The sequence below is a fragment of the Ascaphus truei genome, chromosome 15 (assembly GCF_040206685.1).
Source record: "Ascaphus truei isolate aAscTru1 chromosome 15, aAscTru1.hap1, whole genome shotgun sequence".
NCBI lineage: Eukaryota > Metazoa > Chordata > Amphibia > Anura > Ascaphidae > Ascaphus > Ascaphus truei.
This window is the reverse complement of record NC_134497.1, coordinates 7,970,030-7,985,099: the sequence shown is the minus strand read 5'-3', so window position 1 is coordinate 7,985,099 and position 15,070 is coordinate 7,970,030. Positions and strand designations below refer to the sequence as shown.

The following is a 15,070-nucleotide window of genomic DNA, read 5'->3' as shown; positions in this document are numbered from 1 at the left end:
GAAATGAGCTGACAGTATTTTTTTTGTTGTTGATGTTTTTAGCCTCAAAGACGACCGTAAGACAAGCTACTAGACGTGTTCCTGACAAATGTAACCCAGCACACGACAATGAGCAGCCCAGCACATCAAAAGCTTTGTACGGTCTAAAGCGACCAACAACAACGGTTACTGTTACAATTGAACCACCGCCAGCTACAATGTTGAACTCCCCAACAGCAACGGCTGATATCATTTCGCGTGCCACCGGCGGTGAGTCAGCACGCATAAACACAACGCCTGTATCAGGCCGGCAACAAGCCCAGTTGGAAAATATATTGCGTAGAATTGACTTTGGCAGACGCCCACGTGTAAATGACCCTGATGTTGCACAGCCAACAATTAAAAGACGAAGGGTTCCTTTACAGGACATCACACCTGTCACAAACAGTAAAAGCCAAGGGTCTCCTTTACAGGACATCACACCGGTCACAAACAGTAAAAGCCAAGGGTTTCCTTTACAGGACATCACACCTGTCACAAACAGTAAAAGCCAAGGGTTTCCTTTACAGGACATCACGACTGTCACAAACAATGATCATGGGGCGCAGAAAGGTCAGTCAGTTAACTGCACGACGATTAATGACATTGATACACCGCATTATTGGCGCTGGTTCTATAATCATTTTGTTTTTTGGATAGATTTAAATCGGCTTATAGAAAATGTAATAAGCGACTTGAAAACATTGATATTTGTGAAAGAGCATGAACGCGATTTAGAGCGCTTGAAAGCCTTGTTATTAAGGCTTCGCCGTTCAAGCGATATATTTCACAAGGGTGTAATGCAGCTAAAGGGGGATTTAAGTGCCAACAACCAAAACATAAAACACGACGTAATAATAACAACACCGTGTACTGACAATACACACCCAAAAGCCACAACAACGCTGTGTATAGAGGACGAATCTGACATTGAGAGCCGGGGGTGCACTGAATACCTTTTCTGGGTGGATGTAAAGAGGTCTATCAACGCATTTATGCGTGGACTGTATTCACATTGTTGGGTGCCTCAGGTCGAACGCAACATGTGTATGGAGCCGGCGTTCAAACTAAAACTTGATCGTTTAACGACTGTATTTAGCAACGGGGCCCAATTACTAACCAATTCATGACTAAATATGGTGGGCCGGGGCTTAGATCAACACCCCACGTTAAACAGAAACACGCAGAGCGGCCAGCAGATAAATTATGTTGTAGACACCAACCCAGAACACACGCCAGAAAGCTCATTAACGCCCGTTAGTACAGGTGATTTATCGACCCCCGTTATGAGCCCCAACTTAATTGCGGTCGAACAGCCCCAGAGGGGTATACGGCCATTAATGTCTGTACAGACAGAGCCGCCTGTAAATGAAATTAATGTTGAAAGACCTGTACTGCCGGTTGAAAATAGTGTTGAAATACATACACCACTGATAGTACAGCCCCCTAATGATGCGGTGGATCAGTCTGTATTTTTGGAACGTGTAGCGCAGTACCAAAGAGTACGACACAATTTTAATGCTGTGGAACATTTTGAACATTTTCAATTTGTAAATCTTGATCGTATAACATCATTTTCAATGGCATTACAGGCGGTACATGATTCTATACAGTGTACATTGAATAGACTACTGCCCGACATAGGGCCCCATGACATGGTGCAATTACGTCTAGACGGTGACACGTTAAATAGAGCTTTATACTCTATTAAACGCTCTAAGGACGTCTTAAGCGCTGAGACGTTTTTGGAACATGTGGCAAACATGTTACAAAGCAACGCGGAGGTTCTTGGTGACGGTACTTTAAGACTATTGGTCATAACTGTTAAGAACAGAGTTGGTGGTGTGATGCACCGTAGACGCATTAATTCAACGCCTTACAGTTGCATAGTAAACAAAAAAAGACAATTACTCTTTGACTTAAATAACGACAGCCATAACTTGTGTCTAGCAGCCAGTCTTTGTGCCCTGTTAGAAAAGAGAGATACGGCTGACGCGGTGTTACTGGAGAAAGCACGTTTGATACATCGCACCCTGGGTATTCCTGATGATCGTCTAGTCAGTTTTAGCGACATACCCGACTTTGAAAAGCACTTGAATGTAACCATTAAAGTGTTCTACCACAATCGGGGAGAATGGCAGTTTTTTAATACAAGTGAGCCCTGCAAAGAGCGGGTTTTATTTATATACCATGAAGACACACATTACTTTGGCGTAAAAAAAATAAACGCTTTCATCGGTGCCAATTACTTTTGCGATTTTTGTCATACTCCATTCGCTCACAAAAATAACCATTCATGCCGCTATTTTTGCCGATCGTGCCACAGACGGAATTGTGTTGAGGTCATAGCAGACATGCCTAGGTGCCCTATGTGTCGGGCATTTTGTCGTTCACAGGATTGTTTGAGTGAACACAAGAAACTAGCCCAAGCTGCTAAAATAGATTGTAAGCGCAAGAAATACTGCGACCGTTGCGGTCGCTACACAGATGACGATCATGAGGAATGCAGAGGTTTGCAGTGTAGAGTCTGTTATGCTTACATCGCCAGTTTTGACAATCACCTATGCTACATGCTCCCATACAAACCACCGGTCCTCACTGACAACTACATTTTTTATGACTTTGAGTGCATGCAGGAGACGGGCGTACACATACCAAATTATGTCTACGCCATGCCTTTAAGGGATGATGAAGAAAAAGGTCGTGCCCATTCTTTAGACGGCACTGAGGGTTGGGAGTTCCAGGGTCCAGAGTGTTTGGCTGATTTTGTAAAAAAATTCATAGACAGGCCCTTTAGGGGGTACACTTTCATCGCACATAATGCAGGCCGTTACGATTCCTATTTTGTGGTGCAACAGCTGCTTAAAGAGAAGATAAAAATAGAATTACTAGCACAAGGCGGTAAATTATTATGTGTAACAATACCTGATCTGAATATCAGATTTATCGACTCTTTAAATTTCCTCCCCATGAAGCTCAGTAAGTTGCCACAGGCCCTGGGGTTTACAGGCAGTAAAGGACATTTCCCACACTTTTTTAACACTGTACAGAATCAAAATTACAGCGGTTCTATGCCCTCTATAGAGCATTACGGTCCCCAGTACATGATGGCCGACGAGAAAACGGGGTTCATGACATGGTATAAAGCGAACAAACATTGTGATTTCAACTTTCAGGCTGAGCTTAAAAGCTATTGCATTGAGGATGTAAAAATTTTGAAGAAAGCCTGTATCTGCTTTAGAACCAGTGTCATAGAAATGACAGAGCATACGGTAATGAGCGACCGTGAGTCTCAGATTGGTGAGGACGATGTCTATAATGTGGACCCCTTTCAGCTGACAACCCTCGCCTCTGTGTGCATGGCTATGTATCGGCTCAAATTTTTACCAAGTAACACCATCGCCATTGTGCCCCCTGACAATTACAACATCACAAAAAAACGCTTCTCTACGCCCGCCACACAGTGGCTACTGTATGTGTCTTACAAGGAGAATATAGTCATACAGCACGCTTTAAGGGGAGGTGAAAAGAAGGTGGGTAACTATTTTCTGGATGGTTATGCGGTGATTAATGGGGTTCAAACAGCCTTTGAATTCAACGGCTGCTTTTACCATGGCTGTCCCATGTGTTACAATGAAAAAGATACAAACACTGTTACATCTCTCACATATGGTCAATTGTACCACAAAACAGCCATCAAAACACATTTTCTAAAAACCAAATGTGGCTATGCGGTGCGTGAGCTGTGGGAGCACGAGTGGAAACACATGTTAGAGACCGATACGGAACTAAAGGCGTTTCTACTTAAAAGTGATTTCCCACAACCCATGAACCCCCGTGATGCACTTTACGGCGGCCGCACAAACGCTATTAAGCTGTACCACAAAGCGGCGCCCGGCGAGAGTATACATTACTATGATTTTACCAGCTTGTATCCTTTTATCAATAAAACCAAAATGTATCCCACCGGTCACCCTAAGATCATCTATGAGAATTTTTTCTCTTTTGACAGGTACTTTGGGGTTGCTAAAGTAAAAGTCTATCCGCCTAGAGACTTATTTTTCCCCATCCTTCCTGTTAAAATGAATGGCAAGCTCATGTTTCCGCTATGCAGCACATGCGCCGTCACCAACCAGACGACGCCTTGCTGTCATACGGATGAGGAGCGCTCATTGACCGGTACGTGGTGTACCGTTGAAATTCAGGCCGCGTTGAAGAAAGGGTACCGGTTGTGTAAAATTTTTGAAATTTGGCACTTTGAATGTTATACAGACAAATTGTTTGCTAAATACATTAAGGTGCACCTCAGGGACAAACAGGAGGCATCTGGATACCCCAGCTGGTGTACAGACGAGGCCAAAAAACAAAAATACATCAGCGAGTATTTTTCCAAAGAGGGTATACGTTTACGCGCTGATAAAATAGACATTAACCCGGCAAAAAGACAAATTTCTAAACTGTTTCTAAATTCTTTGTGGGGTAAATTCGGTCAAAAGACTAATTTACAAAATACAAGTATTGTAACAAGCCCTGATGAACTTTTTGGTTACGCCTTTTCAACGCAATACGATGTGTCATCATTAGACTTCCTAGATGATGACACGGCCATGGTTAGCTGGAAGTATACAAAGGAAGGATACACTGTAGGTCGTAATGTCAATATTTTTATTGCCTGTTTTACGACGGCCTATGCCCGTCTTGAACTGTACAATGTTTTGGACAAGCTACAAGAGCGGTGTCTCTACCATGACACTGACTCTGTCATTTTTGTTAGCAAAACAGGTGACTGGAATCCGCCTCTGGGCGACTACTTAGGGGAGCTGACTAGTGAACTACCGGCTGGTACACACATTACCGAATTTGTTTCCGCCGGCCCCAAGACTTACGGTTACAAGCTTTCCACTGGTAAAACGAGTCTAAAAGTTAAAGGTATAACACTGAACGCTGCAAACGCTGAATTGATTAACTTTGACACTTTAAAAGATATTGTCCTGGACTACCCCCTACACTCTGATCCTGAAGATCAGAAAAAGATTGTGGTACAACAGGCGGGGATTGTCCGAAATAAACGTTACTGGCAGATTGAGACGCGTCCTCTACAGAAAACACAAAAGTGTGTGTACACGAAACGACAGCTGACCAACGACTTCACAACCCTACCCTTTGGTTACTAATTATAAATCTGTAATGGATATCAGCCGGACCATCAAATTCAGGGAAAAGCTATTTTGTTAAACAGATTTTGCAGCATTCTAGCACTCACTTGTCGCACCGGCCTGATAATATCGTATGGTTTTATGCTTGCTGGCAAAATCTTTATGATGAACTGTTAAGCACTATGCCCCACATTAGATTTATTGAGGGTATACCCGCTACATTTAATGACGATGCTCTTTTTCCCCCTGGTAAAGTGAATTTGACAATCGTTGATGACTTGATGGAAGCCGCCAGTGAGAGCTCTGAAATTGAAAAGCATTCACCAAGTATGTGCATCACAGAAACCCCAGTTTCATGTACCTCGTACAAAATGTTTTCTGCCAGGGTAAAAAAAGCAGAACCATAAATTTAAACACTAAATACAGTATATGGTTCTTTTTAAAAATCCAAGGTATAAATTACAAATTAACACCTTAGCTCGTCAAATGTACCCTGGTAAATCACACTTCTTTTTAGAGGCTTTTGAAGATGCCACACGGTCCCCATATGGTTTTTTGTTAGTAGATTTAAGAGCCACGACCCCTGATGAGTACCGCTTAAGAACCGGTATCTTTCCGCCTGACAACCCCACAGTTTATGTTTTAAAAAAAAAAACGGTTCTAAAAAGAGATAATTATCTGTAAATTGTCATTACTTGTAGCCGCAGCGCTGTTGTAAACATGTCTAAGCGACTACGCCGCAGTTGGCATACTTTAAAAGCATTAATAAGGGCTTCACCAAAGCAAAGAAAAGTTATTCTGTGTTCAGCGTCTAATGATTTAGTCACCGCCATATGCGAGATAGCCCTCAATGCTCTAAAAGGTAAAATACCTTTATCAAAGCGGCAAATTGGCATACTTAAAAAGTGGCGTAAAATTATAAAAAAGCTGAGCGATAAAAAATTTACAATTGTAAAAAAGAAACGCCTGGTGAAGCAGTCCGGCGGCTTTATTGGCTCTCTTTTGGGTTTTGCTATACCGCTGCTGACTGGCCTTCTCACTAACCGCGAATGGAATATGCTGAGAAAATGTACCTGGTCCCCAAACAAGATATGGATCGTTTACAGCGTCCCCCACAGCGAGAGGCCGACATACGTGAAGTTGCCATGCATCGCCTAGATACAGACATTAATGCGATCTTAAATAGCAATAATTTATCAGAGGATAAAAAGATACACTACTGTCCTGCAGAAATACTTGGTGCATGCTAAACAGAGCAAAGGGGAGAAGAACCGCATAACCCTTTTAATGCCTACTAGTGAAACAGCCTCTCTCCCTTTACACATCCAGGATATTGTCTCAGCAGATACGACTGACAATTTGATTCGTGAGGTTGTTACTAATGTGAACGCCCGCTTCAAGAAAAATGCAGAGTTATTGCTCAGTAAAATGTTTCAGGCTAAACATATTACAAGCTGGAATGACAAAGGGGAATTTATTTATAAAAAACAGGTTATACCCGGCTCTAATTTACTGGATTTGGTACGCGGTGTTACACAAAGTCACACTGTTACACAGCGTAAAATACCCCAGGGCTGGAGCCCTTTTCTGTCTGCGATGGCTGAACTGAATATCCCCTCATCGGTTGTGGGTAATGCAACAAATAGAGAAAGCCTGGATCGCTTAAAAATACTGCCCCCCGATACAACGCCCCCTCCTTCATCAACCCTTTTACCACTTCAGAAAAGAACCTCTGATTTGCGTTAGAGTTCTTTAAGTGCCCCTGGCTTAACATCACCGCCGGGGTATTTACTAAACAAGAGGAGGGGTAGTCTATTAACGCCGTCGGCTGACTGGTTGAAACTGTAAATAAACTGTTTAATTATTTTCCCACTGTCAATAAGACATTGTATTGCTGTCCCTCTATACTATGTATCGTACTAACTTAACGACTCTAGATGTATTTAGTCTATTAATGCCTTAACTGACTTTTAATACCTTATTTACCATTTTACTTGTAAATACGCCTTGTAATTATTTCATGCTTGAAACTGTTGTAGCTTTTAAAAATAAATATTTTTGACTCTTATCCACTTGTACTTTTTATTTTTATGTAGCCCCTGTTGCGGCTAATCCCCATACCGTCTCTATACATATAAAAAGATTATGTCGGGGGAGGGATTCGAACCCACGAGGACATACGTCCATTGGATCTTAAGTCCAACGCCTTAAACCACTCGGCCACCCTGACACTTGAGGGTTTTATTCTCTTAAAGGAGTATCCCGTCTGAATTTAAAAAAATGCTACGCCCTCTTTTCAACGTCTTTTGAAATTTTCTGACATGCGCACTGCGTTATTTCATAATAAACATGTCCAGACTTGCCCGTATGAAAAAAAACATGTTCGGGCATGTCCCAAATGCCTATAAACATGCCCGGACATGCCCCGCGTATGTATACGCCCCCTCGAATCTACGTCAACAGTACGCACCAATCACAAAAAAAGAATTAAAAATACACATAAAAAAAAATGGGCTCAGGGGGGTGTCAACCACGTTTTTTTGGATAGGGGGCGTCAACCGCGTTTTTTTGGCGTAGGGGGCGTCAACTGCGGTTTTCTGGCGCAGGGGGCGTCAACCTAAAAACAAAATTGGCGCAGGGGGCGGGGCCGGATATGGAAGGGGCGGGACCGGATACGGAAGGGGCGGGACATAGGGCGGGTTTAAGGCCAAAAGACTTATGTACAACCGGAAAAACGTGACAAGACAGAGATCCTTGAACAGTTTGTGCTCGAGCAGTTCATACAGATACTGCCCCCCTCCTCCCGCTCCTGGGTAAAAAGACACGCTGCATTTTCCCTGGATTCAGCGGTCCGCTTGGTGGAAAACTTCCTGGGTGACGACACCCAACTGGATATCTGGGAATGGCCGGTGCAAACACCAGTTGCTTCCGGTGATGCTAGAGGCAGGAGAGCAGACAATTGAGGGGTCTACAACCCGCCAGCTCGGGAGATCCAGTCAACCCGATCGGAAGACCCTTTCCCATCTCAGAGGGTTCCTGGTACAAACTCCCGCAGAGACGCCCATCCTGGGTCTGAGGCCACTGGATCACTCAAGGGAGGCCGCCACCCACAGTATTCCCCGAGAACCTGGACTCCTGTCACCCACCCGGTGGAGAGGATAACCCCACCAACCAGAAGGGAGGACCCCATCCAACAGCGGAGAGGTCCAAACCCCGAGCCCCGTCGAGAGCTTCCGCGGATGACCGAGTTTGTGGACTCAGGAGATGAGGAGATGGACTGTTTATATGGCAGAACCACTGCCACAGCTTGTCTCCGAGGGGACCACAATCCGTGGTTAGTCCCAGCATCTCTGGAGGAGACAAAAGTAAACGCCATGCTGGACTCGGGCTCTGGAAAAACCCTGATCCTAGAGGGCCTAATTCCAAGCAATAGACTATCTTATGACTCTCCTTGGAATATCGAGTCTATCCATGGGGATACAAAGAGATACCCGACGGCGAACGTTCTACTACGTATCCAGGATAAAGAGGCTAGCCTACTAGTGGGAGTTGCTCCCTGGCTACCTGCTCCTGTTCTACTTGGCCGAGACTGGCCCTACCTCGAAACATTGTTGGCCCCTACTCCTACAGAGCCTACTTCTCTGGTATCGGAGAAGCCCGGAGAATTGTTCCCTTTTTCCCCAGAGATTTTCCCCCATAAACACCATGTCCCAAAGACACGTAAACAGAGACGTGCAGAAAAAGAGGACTGGTTAAGAAAGGCTGGGACTTTTGGTAACATTAGTAAGCCCAAAGGACTGCAGATCATGGCCGGGGATGACCAGGGTGGGGAACAGATAGATACGGGAGTGTTGCCAGGCCTGGATCTTCCTGACTTCCGTCAGAGGCAGAGGGAGGACCCAGCTCTGGCTAGACAATATGAGAAGGTGGTACAGGTCAACAACAAGATAATAGATGAACAAGGTGTAAAAGTGTATCCACATTTTGAACTGTTGAATGACATACTATATCGTGTGAATAAGGTTACACAAACAGGGGAGGTCATTCGACAGATGCTAGTCCCTAAAGGGTTGATTAAAACAGTGTTCACCCTAGCCCATACTCTCCCATGGGGTGGTCATTTGGGCAGAGATAAGACCACGGACCGCATCTCGTCCCGGTTTTACTGGCCAGGCATACATGGTGACATCATGAAACTATGTGAGACATGTCCTGAATGCCAGTTAACTAGCCAAAAAGGACAGAAGCCGGCTCCCTTGGTTCCTCTGCCCTTGGTAGCCATCCCATTCGAGAGAATTGGGGTAGATCTGGTCGGACCTTTAGAACCCTCTGCGAAGGGACATAAATTTATACTCGTTGTTGTTGATTATGCCACCAGATATCCTGAGGCCTTCCCTCTGAGATCAGCCACTGCTAAACAGGTTGCTCACAGGCTGTTAGAACTGTTTTCTAGGGTAGGACTTCCCCAAGTAATGTTAACTGACCAGGGAACAAATTTCATGGCAAAGATAATGCAGGATGTCCTGAAGTTATTGGAGGTAAAATCCGTCCGGACCTCGGTCTACCATCCTCAGACTGATGGATTGGTAGAGAGGTTTAACCGTACATTCAAATCTATGCTTAGGAAGTTTGTGGACACTGAAAAGCGAGCTTGGGATGAACTTCTCCCTTTCCTGTTGTTTGCGGTACGAGAAGTTCCCTAATCATCCACAGGCTTCTCCCCGTTTGAGCTCCTATATGGACGCCAACCTCGGGGTATTCTCGACCTACTGAAGGAATCCTGGGAGGAGGAGCCCTCCCCCTCCAAGAATACCCTTCAGTATGTCATAGACCTTAGAAACCACCTAGACATGATAGGTCGGTTTGCAAAGGAAAACCTCAAATCTGCTCAAGAACGTCAAGAGAGGCAGTACAACCAAAATGCTCGCTTGAGGGTCTTCCAACCTGGGGACCAAGTGATGCTACTACTACCGACATCAGAGAGTAAACTCCTTGCGAAGGGGCAGGGTCCTTTCCAAGTTCTCCGCCGCACCGGGGAGGTGAACTATGAGATCTCTCAACCAGGGTCCAGGAAGGGTAAACAAATCTACCACGTGAACCTCCTGAAACCCTGGAAAACGATGAGATCGCTGTTCATTCACCCTCGGGAAGGAGAGACGGATTTGGGTCCAAAGCTTCCAAAGGGTAGTATGTACACTGACCATCAGGTTCCCATGGGAGAGCAGTTAACAACGGAACAAAGGTCAGACCTACTTGATGTATGTAACCAGTTCTCAGATGTTTTTTCTGAGCTGCCAGGGCAGACTGATTTAGTGTCCCATAGGATTGAGACAGAACCTGGCGTAAAAGTACGGTCCCGTCCCTATAGATTGCCAGAGGGCCGAAAAGACCTGGTAGAGAGGGAGATAATAGACATGTTGGAATTGGGCGTGATCGAGGAGTCCCACAGCGAATGGTGTAGCCCTATCGTGTTGGTCCCTAAACCAGATGGGAAGGTGAGGTTTTGTGTAGATCTGCGAAAGGTAAATGCTGTATCCAGATTTGATGCATATCCAATGCCTAGGGTGGATGAATTGCTTGATTCGCTTGGTAAAGCAGAGTATATCTCCACCCTAGATCACACGAAAGGATATTGGCAGATACCTCTAGCGGAAGAATCCAAATACAAAACTGCCTTCGCCACACCTCTCGGTTTATACCAATTCGTCACTATGCCATTTGGGTTACATGGGGCTCCAGCCACGTTCCAAAGGTTAATGGACAAGGTACTACGACCCCATAGGGCATATGCCGCGGCCTACTTAGATGACATTGTCATCTATAGCAGACACTGGCAGTCTCATATAAAAAGGTTGAGGGCAGTCCTAACGTCCTTAAGAGAAGCAGGGCTCACTGCAAATCCATAAAAATGTGCCCTGGGTAAATCCACTACAAAGTACTTGGGCTATGCCATTGGGGGAGGGATAGTAAGGCCACTAGCTAGCAAGGTGGCCGCCATAAAGGAAGTCCCCACCCCACAGACAAAGACACAGGTCCGCTCCCTTTTGGGGTTAGCAGGGTATTACCGGCGGTTTATCCCCAATTTTTCGGAAATTTCTGCACCCCTAACAGATCTGACAAAAAAGAGTGCCCCAACCCAAGTTAAATGGTCTTGGGAGTGCCAAGACGCCTTTGACATGCTAAAAAAGTGCCTGTCAGAGGGCCCCGCTCTTCGGAGCCCAGATTTTAAAGAGCCCTTCATCATCCAGACGGATGCCTCAGAGCTAGGACTGGGAGCAGTGCTGTCTCAGCAATTTGATGGTGTTGAACACCCCATACTGTTCATCAGCCGGAAGCTGTTCCCAAGGGAAGTGAGGTATTCCGTTATTGAGAAGGAGTGCCTCACTGTAAAATGTGCAATTGAGGCCTTGAGACATTATGTCGCCGGAGTACACTTCACCCTGGTCACTGACCATGCGCCCTTGAAGTGGTTAAACACCATGAAGGACACAAATCCAAGGTTGACCAGGTGGTATATTGCCCTCCAACCCTTCTCGTTTGATATTCAGCATAGACCTGGAAAGGACCATGGAAATGCTGATTTTTTGTCAAGGGAAGGAGTGGAGGGTCGGGCTTCAGCCGTGTGGGACACTAGCCACACACAAACAGGGGAGGTATGTGACAGAGTGAAGTCAACTCCTATCAGTTACGCCTGGGAGACATATGTGTGAGTGCTTCATCCAGCACTCATAAGGGTTAACTCAGGTGGAACTTAGGTAGTCAGGAAGTAAGCTGACACCTAAGAGCCAGAAAGGTAGAAAAGGGTCTTGTTACCAGAAGTAGCTGGCTCTCTCAGACAAGAGCACATGGATAGATGTGCTGCTAGCCAGAAGGATACAACACACTACTTACTGCAGCCAAAGTAAAATTTGTTTCATTTGTTTTCACGACTGCTTAAAAGACTCTGAAGGTTTGGTTATGGTTTAGCCAGCCAGCCTGCTAGATAAGTCTGCTGTGTTAGTCAGTTTTTCTCCCATCATGGAGCAGGATTTATTTTGTTAAAGGGACAGTGTACCCGCATGTTATGTTACTGTGGAGAAATAAAGCCATTGAACATTTTTCATTATCCTGAAACTACACGTGTGGACTGTTCCCTGACCTCGGATACAGGCCGTCCTGCCACACTTCTAATAACCAAAAGGCTAAGCACTGTTCACTGTCAGGATATGGAACCGACGAAAAAACAAAAAATACTTTAATACATCTAATAATCACATTCAATAGTAAAAAATGTTTTTTTTAAAATGTTGTTTAAAATCCCCATGTGGGAGCGGGGGAGTGGGGAAATTATGGAGGTTCTGATAAGTAACTGCGTGGTTTCTGCAGACAGAAAATTATCTTCCCCCTCCTACGGTCTCAAACGCTCTGCGGTGTAAGTTTGCAACAAACAGGGTGTTGCTGTATAAACTAGAGTTTCACTATGTGTGTTGTTAGTTAAGGTCCACACATGTAGTTAGCATGTATATTATTGTATAGCCTAGGTTGCACAATAAGATGATCTGTATATGAGGTGTCTGTTATAGACAACTCCTTATTATACCATTTGCACCTTAGCAAATACTGTTGGAGTATATAGGCTATTAATTGTCAAACTGGCAACATATAAAACATAGTAGCCAAAAGCCTGCTGGAGCTCAGATATCACACATGCATGCTCTATAGACACAATATAGTGACAAACAATGTAAATGCCTGTATGAGGATAAACTAGGCAATGCAAGGTGCCACAAAGTAACCAACTCGTCTCAACCAAAAAGTGACTGCTGTGTAGCCACAGGTGATAGTCTGCTGTTATGTAGCAGTGAGTCCTACAACACATGTATCTATGCAAGAAGTACTCGGGCGTGTTGCACATTCAAAGGAACAAACATGAATCACCACCGGTGGTTCGTGTCAGTGTGGGTTGCGGCAAACCCCAACAGCAGAGAAGGAAAGGGATTATTCAAGCCGTGTGTCTAGCAGGATTCAGATGGCATCAGCCGCATGAGCCGCCGCTCCTCAGTGACGTCACTCTGGTGACGTCCGACAAACCCGACATATGTTTCGCGCGATGCACGCGCTTCATCAGGGGGACGAGTCTGCTCCTAAATACCTGACTTGGCCTTTTATTGGCAGCGCTTAGCTTCTATTGGTAGGAGTCTGTGGAAGTGACCCTATCATGTCAGGTCTGACATAAGTAACAAATTGTCACGGACCTATCTTTCATGAATAGTATCCCTTTTGTGTATAAGTCATTTAAGTGACATGAATTAAGGGAAGGTCTAGCAGGGGGATAAAGTAGGTAAACTATGGATCACTAGTAAAAAGATGTTATAGTGTAGGAGTGTGTGTACTTTTAGGTGATCCGCCCCTAAGGTCAATACGGATCATAACTGGTTTACTCCTGTATTCCCTGGATCCCAGCATATAGTGAAATTCTCCCTATAAAGTGGGGGGGGGGGGGGGAGGGGGGGATGTTATTCCATATCAGTAGCTCTTAGTAATTGTTTAATTTAATGAAGGTATGCTGAATATAGAAATCCCTCATTGAGTCCAGAGGATGACTGGGACTGTAACAGAAATATCCAACGACTTTCTCTTTGGAGAAGTATTTTGTCCCAGTCTCCTCCTCGTGGATTTCGCTGAATATGTTCAATGGCAATGAAACTCATAACATTGGGATTACCTTGATGAAATTCAATAATATGTCTGGCTAGTGGGTTATCTACCGAATTCCTAATGTTGCCAATATGTTCAAGGACGCGGGTTTTAAATGCTCTGTGTGTTTTCCCTACATAGCGTTTCCCACACTCGCATGTCATGAGGTAAATAACACCGCAGGTTTCACAATTAATAAATTATTTTATTGGATAAGTCTGTGTTTGTGTAAGATTCATGAACGTTTTTGCATTTCTCATGACAGGACATGCTTTGCATCTCGTGCATTTGTAATACCCTGATGGTTTTTCTCCCAACCAGGTTTTATTTGTTTTGCTTTGGAAATGACTATGGACAAGTCTGTCCCTAATGTTGCCACTGCGTTTCCAACACATGCTCGGAGTTGTGGGGAGAACTTTGCACAAGTCCTGATCTTCCTGTAAGACATGCCAATGCTGTGCAGAATCTGTCTAAGCTCATGTGATTGGCTGCTGTATTTGCCAATAAACCTTATTATGTTATCTGTAGTTGTCTCTTTTTTATTAGCGAGTAGTACTGTTCTTTCAGAAGTGAATGCCCGGTAGTAGGCCTTCTTTATGATTTTATTTGTGTACCCCCTTTCCTTGAACCTTGTTGTCATTTCTTTGGCTTGTAGCTTAAATTCGGATAAGGAAGAACAGTTCCTTCTAAGGCGTAGGAACTGTCCTATCGGAATATTATCTGTAATGTGCCTAGGATGATGGCTATTTGCCATAAGTAGCGTGTTGGTAGAGGTAGGTTTTCTATAGATGCTAGTTGTCAGCCCACCCATGTCATTTTTTGATATAGTAATATCGAGGAAATCCAATTGAATTTTACTCAACTGATATGTTAGAATGAGATTTTGTTTGTTCTTATTTAGACTTTGGATAAATTCCTTCAACAAATCTTCAGTCCCACTCCAAATGAGTAGGATATCGTCTATAAATCTGACCCACAACTCCACATGGATTAAAAACCTTTCGTGGTCTTCCACAAAGACAATCATCTCTTCCCACCATCCCAGGTACAGGTTGGCATACGTGGGGGCACAGGTTGTCCCCATTGCCGTACCCTGCACCTGGTGGTAGAGTTGATGCTCGAAAAGGAAAAAGTTGTGGGTCAGAACATACCAAAGAAGGTCCAATATCAAGGTGTTATGTCGTTTCATGTCATCCCCCCTGGCTCTTAGAAAGTGGGAA

General features: G+C 44.5%; 1 protein-coding gene and 1 non-coding gene across 8 annotated transcripts in view; one reads left to right on the top strand and one right to left on the bottom strand.

The window, feature by feature from the left end:
* LOC142466467 (uncharacterized) overlaps positions 1–7,401 on the top strand; it is a 68,779-nt gene extending 61,378 nt beyond the window's left edge. For 5 of the 7 annotated variants that reach the window (XM_075571434.1, XM_075571431.1, XM_075571430.1 and 2 more), the window contains one exon: positions 43–7,401. In XM_075571434.1, coding sequence (XP_075427549.1) covers positions 1,155–5,192 — 4,038 coding nt within the window. In that variant the 5' untranslated portion in view covers positions 43–1,154 and the 3' untranslated portion in view covers positions 5,193–7,401. The remainder of the gene's footprint in view (positions 1–42) is intronic. The other 2 variants (XM_075571437.1, XM_075571436.1) reach the window with 1 other exon arrangement.
* On the bottom strand, positions 7,321–7,404 carry TRNAL-UAA (transfer RNA leucine (anticodon UAA)). The gene has a single exon. It is a non-coding gene; the product is annotated as a tRNA-Leu (tRNA).
* Positions 7,405–15,070: the final 7,666 nt, after the last annotated feature.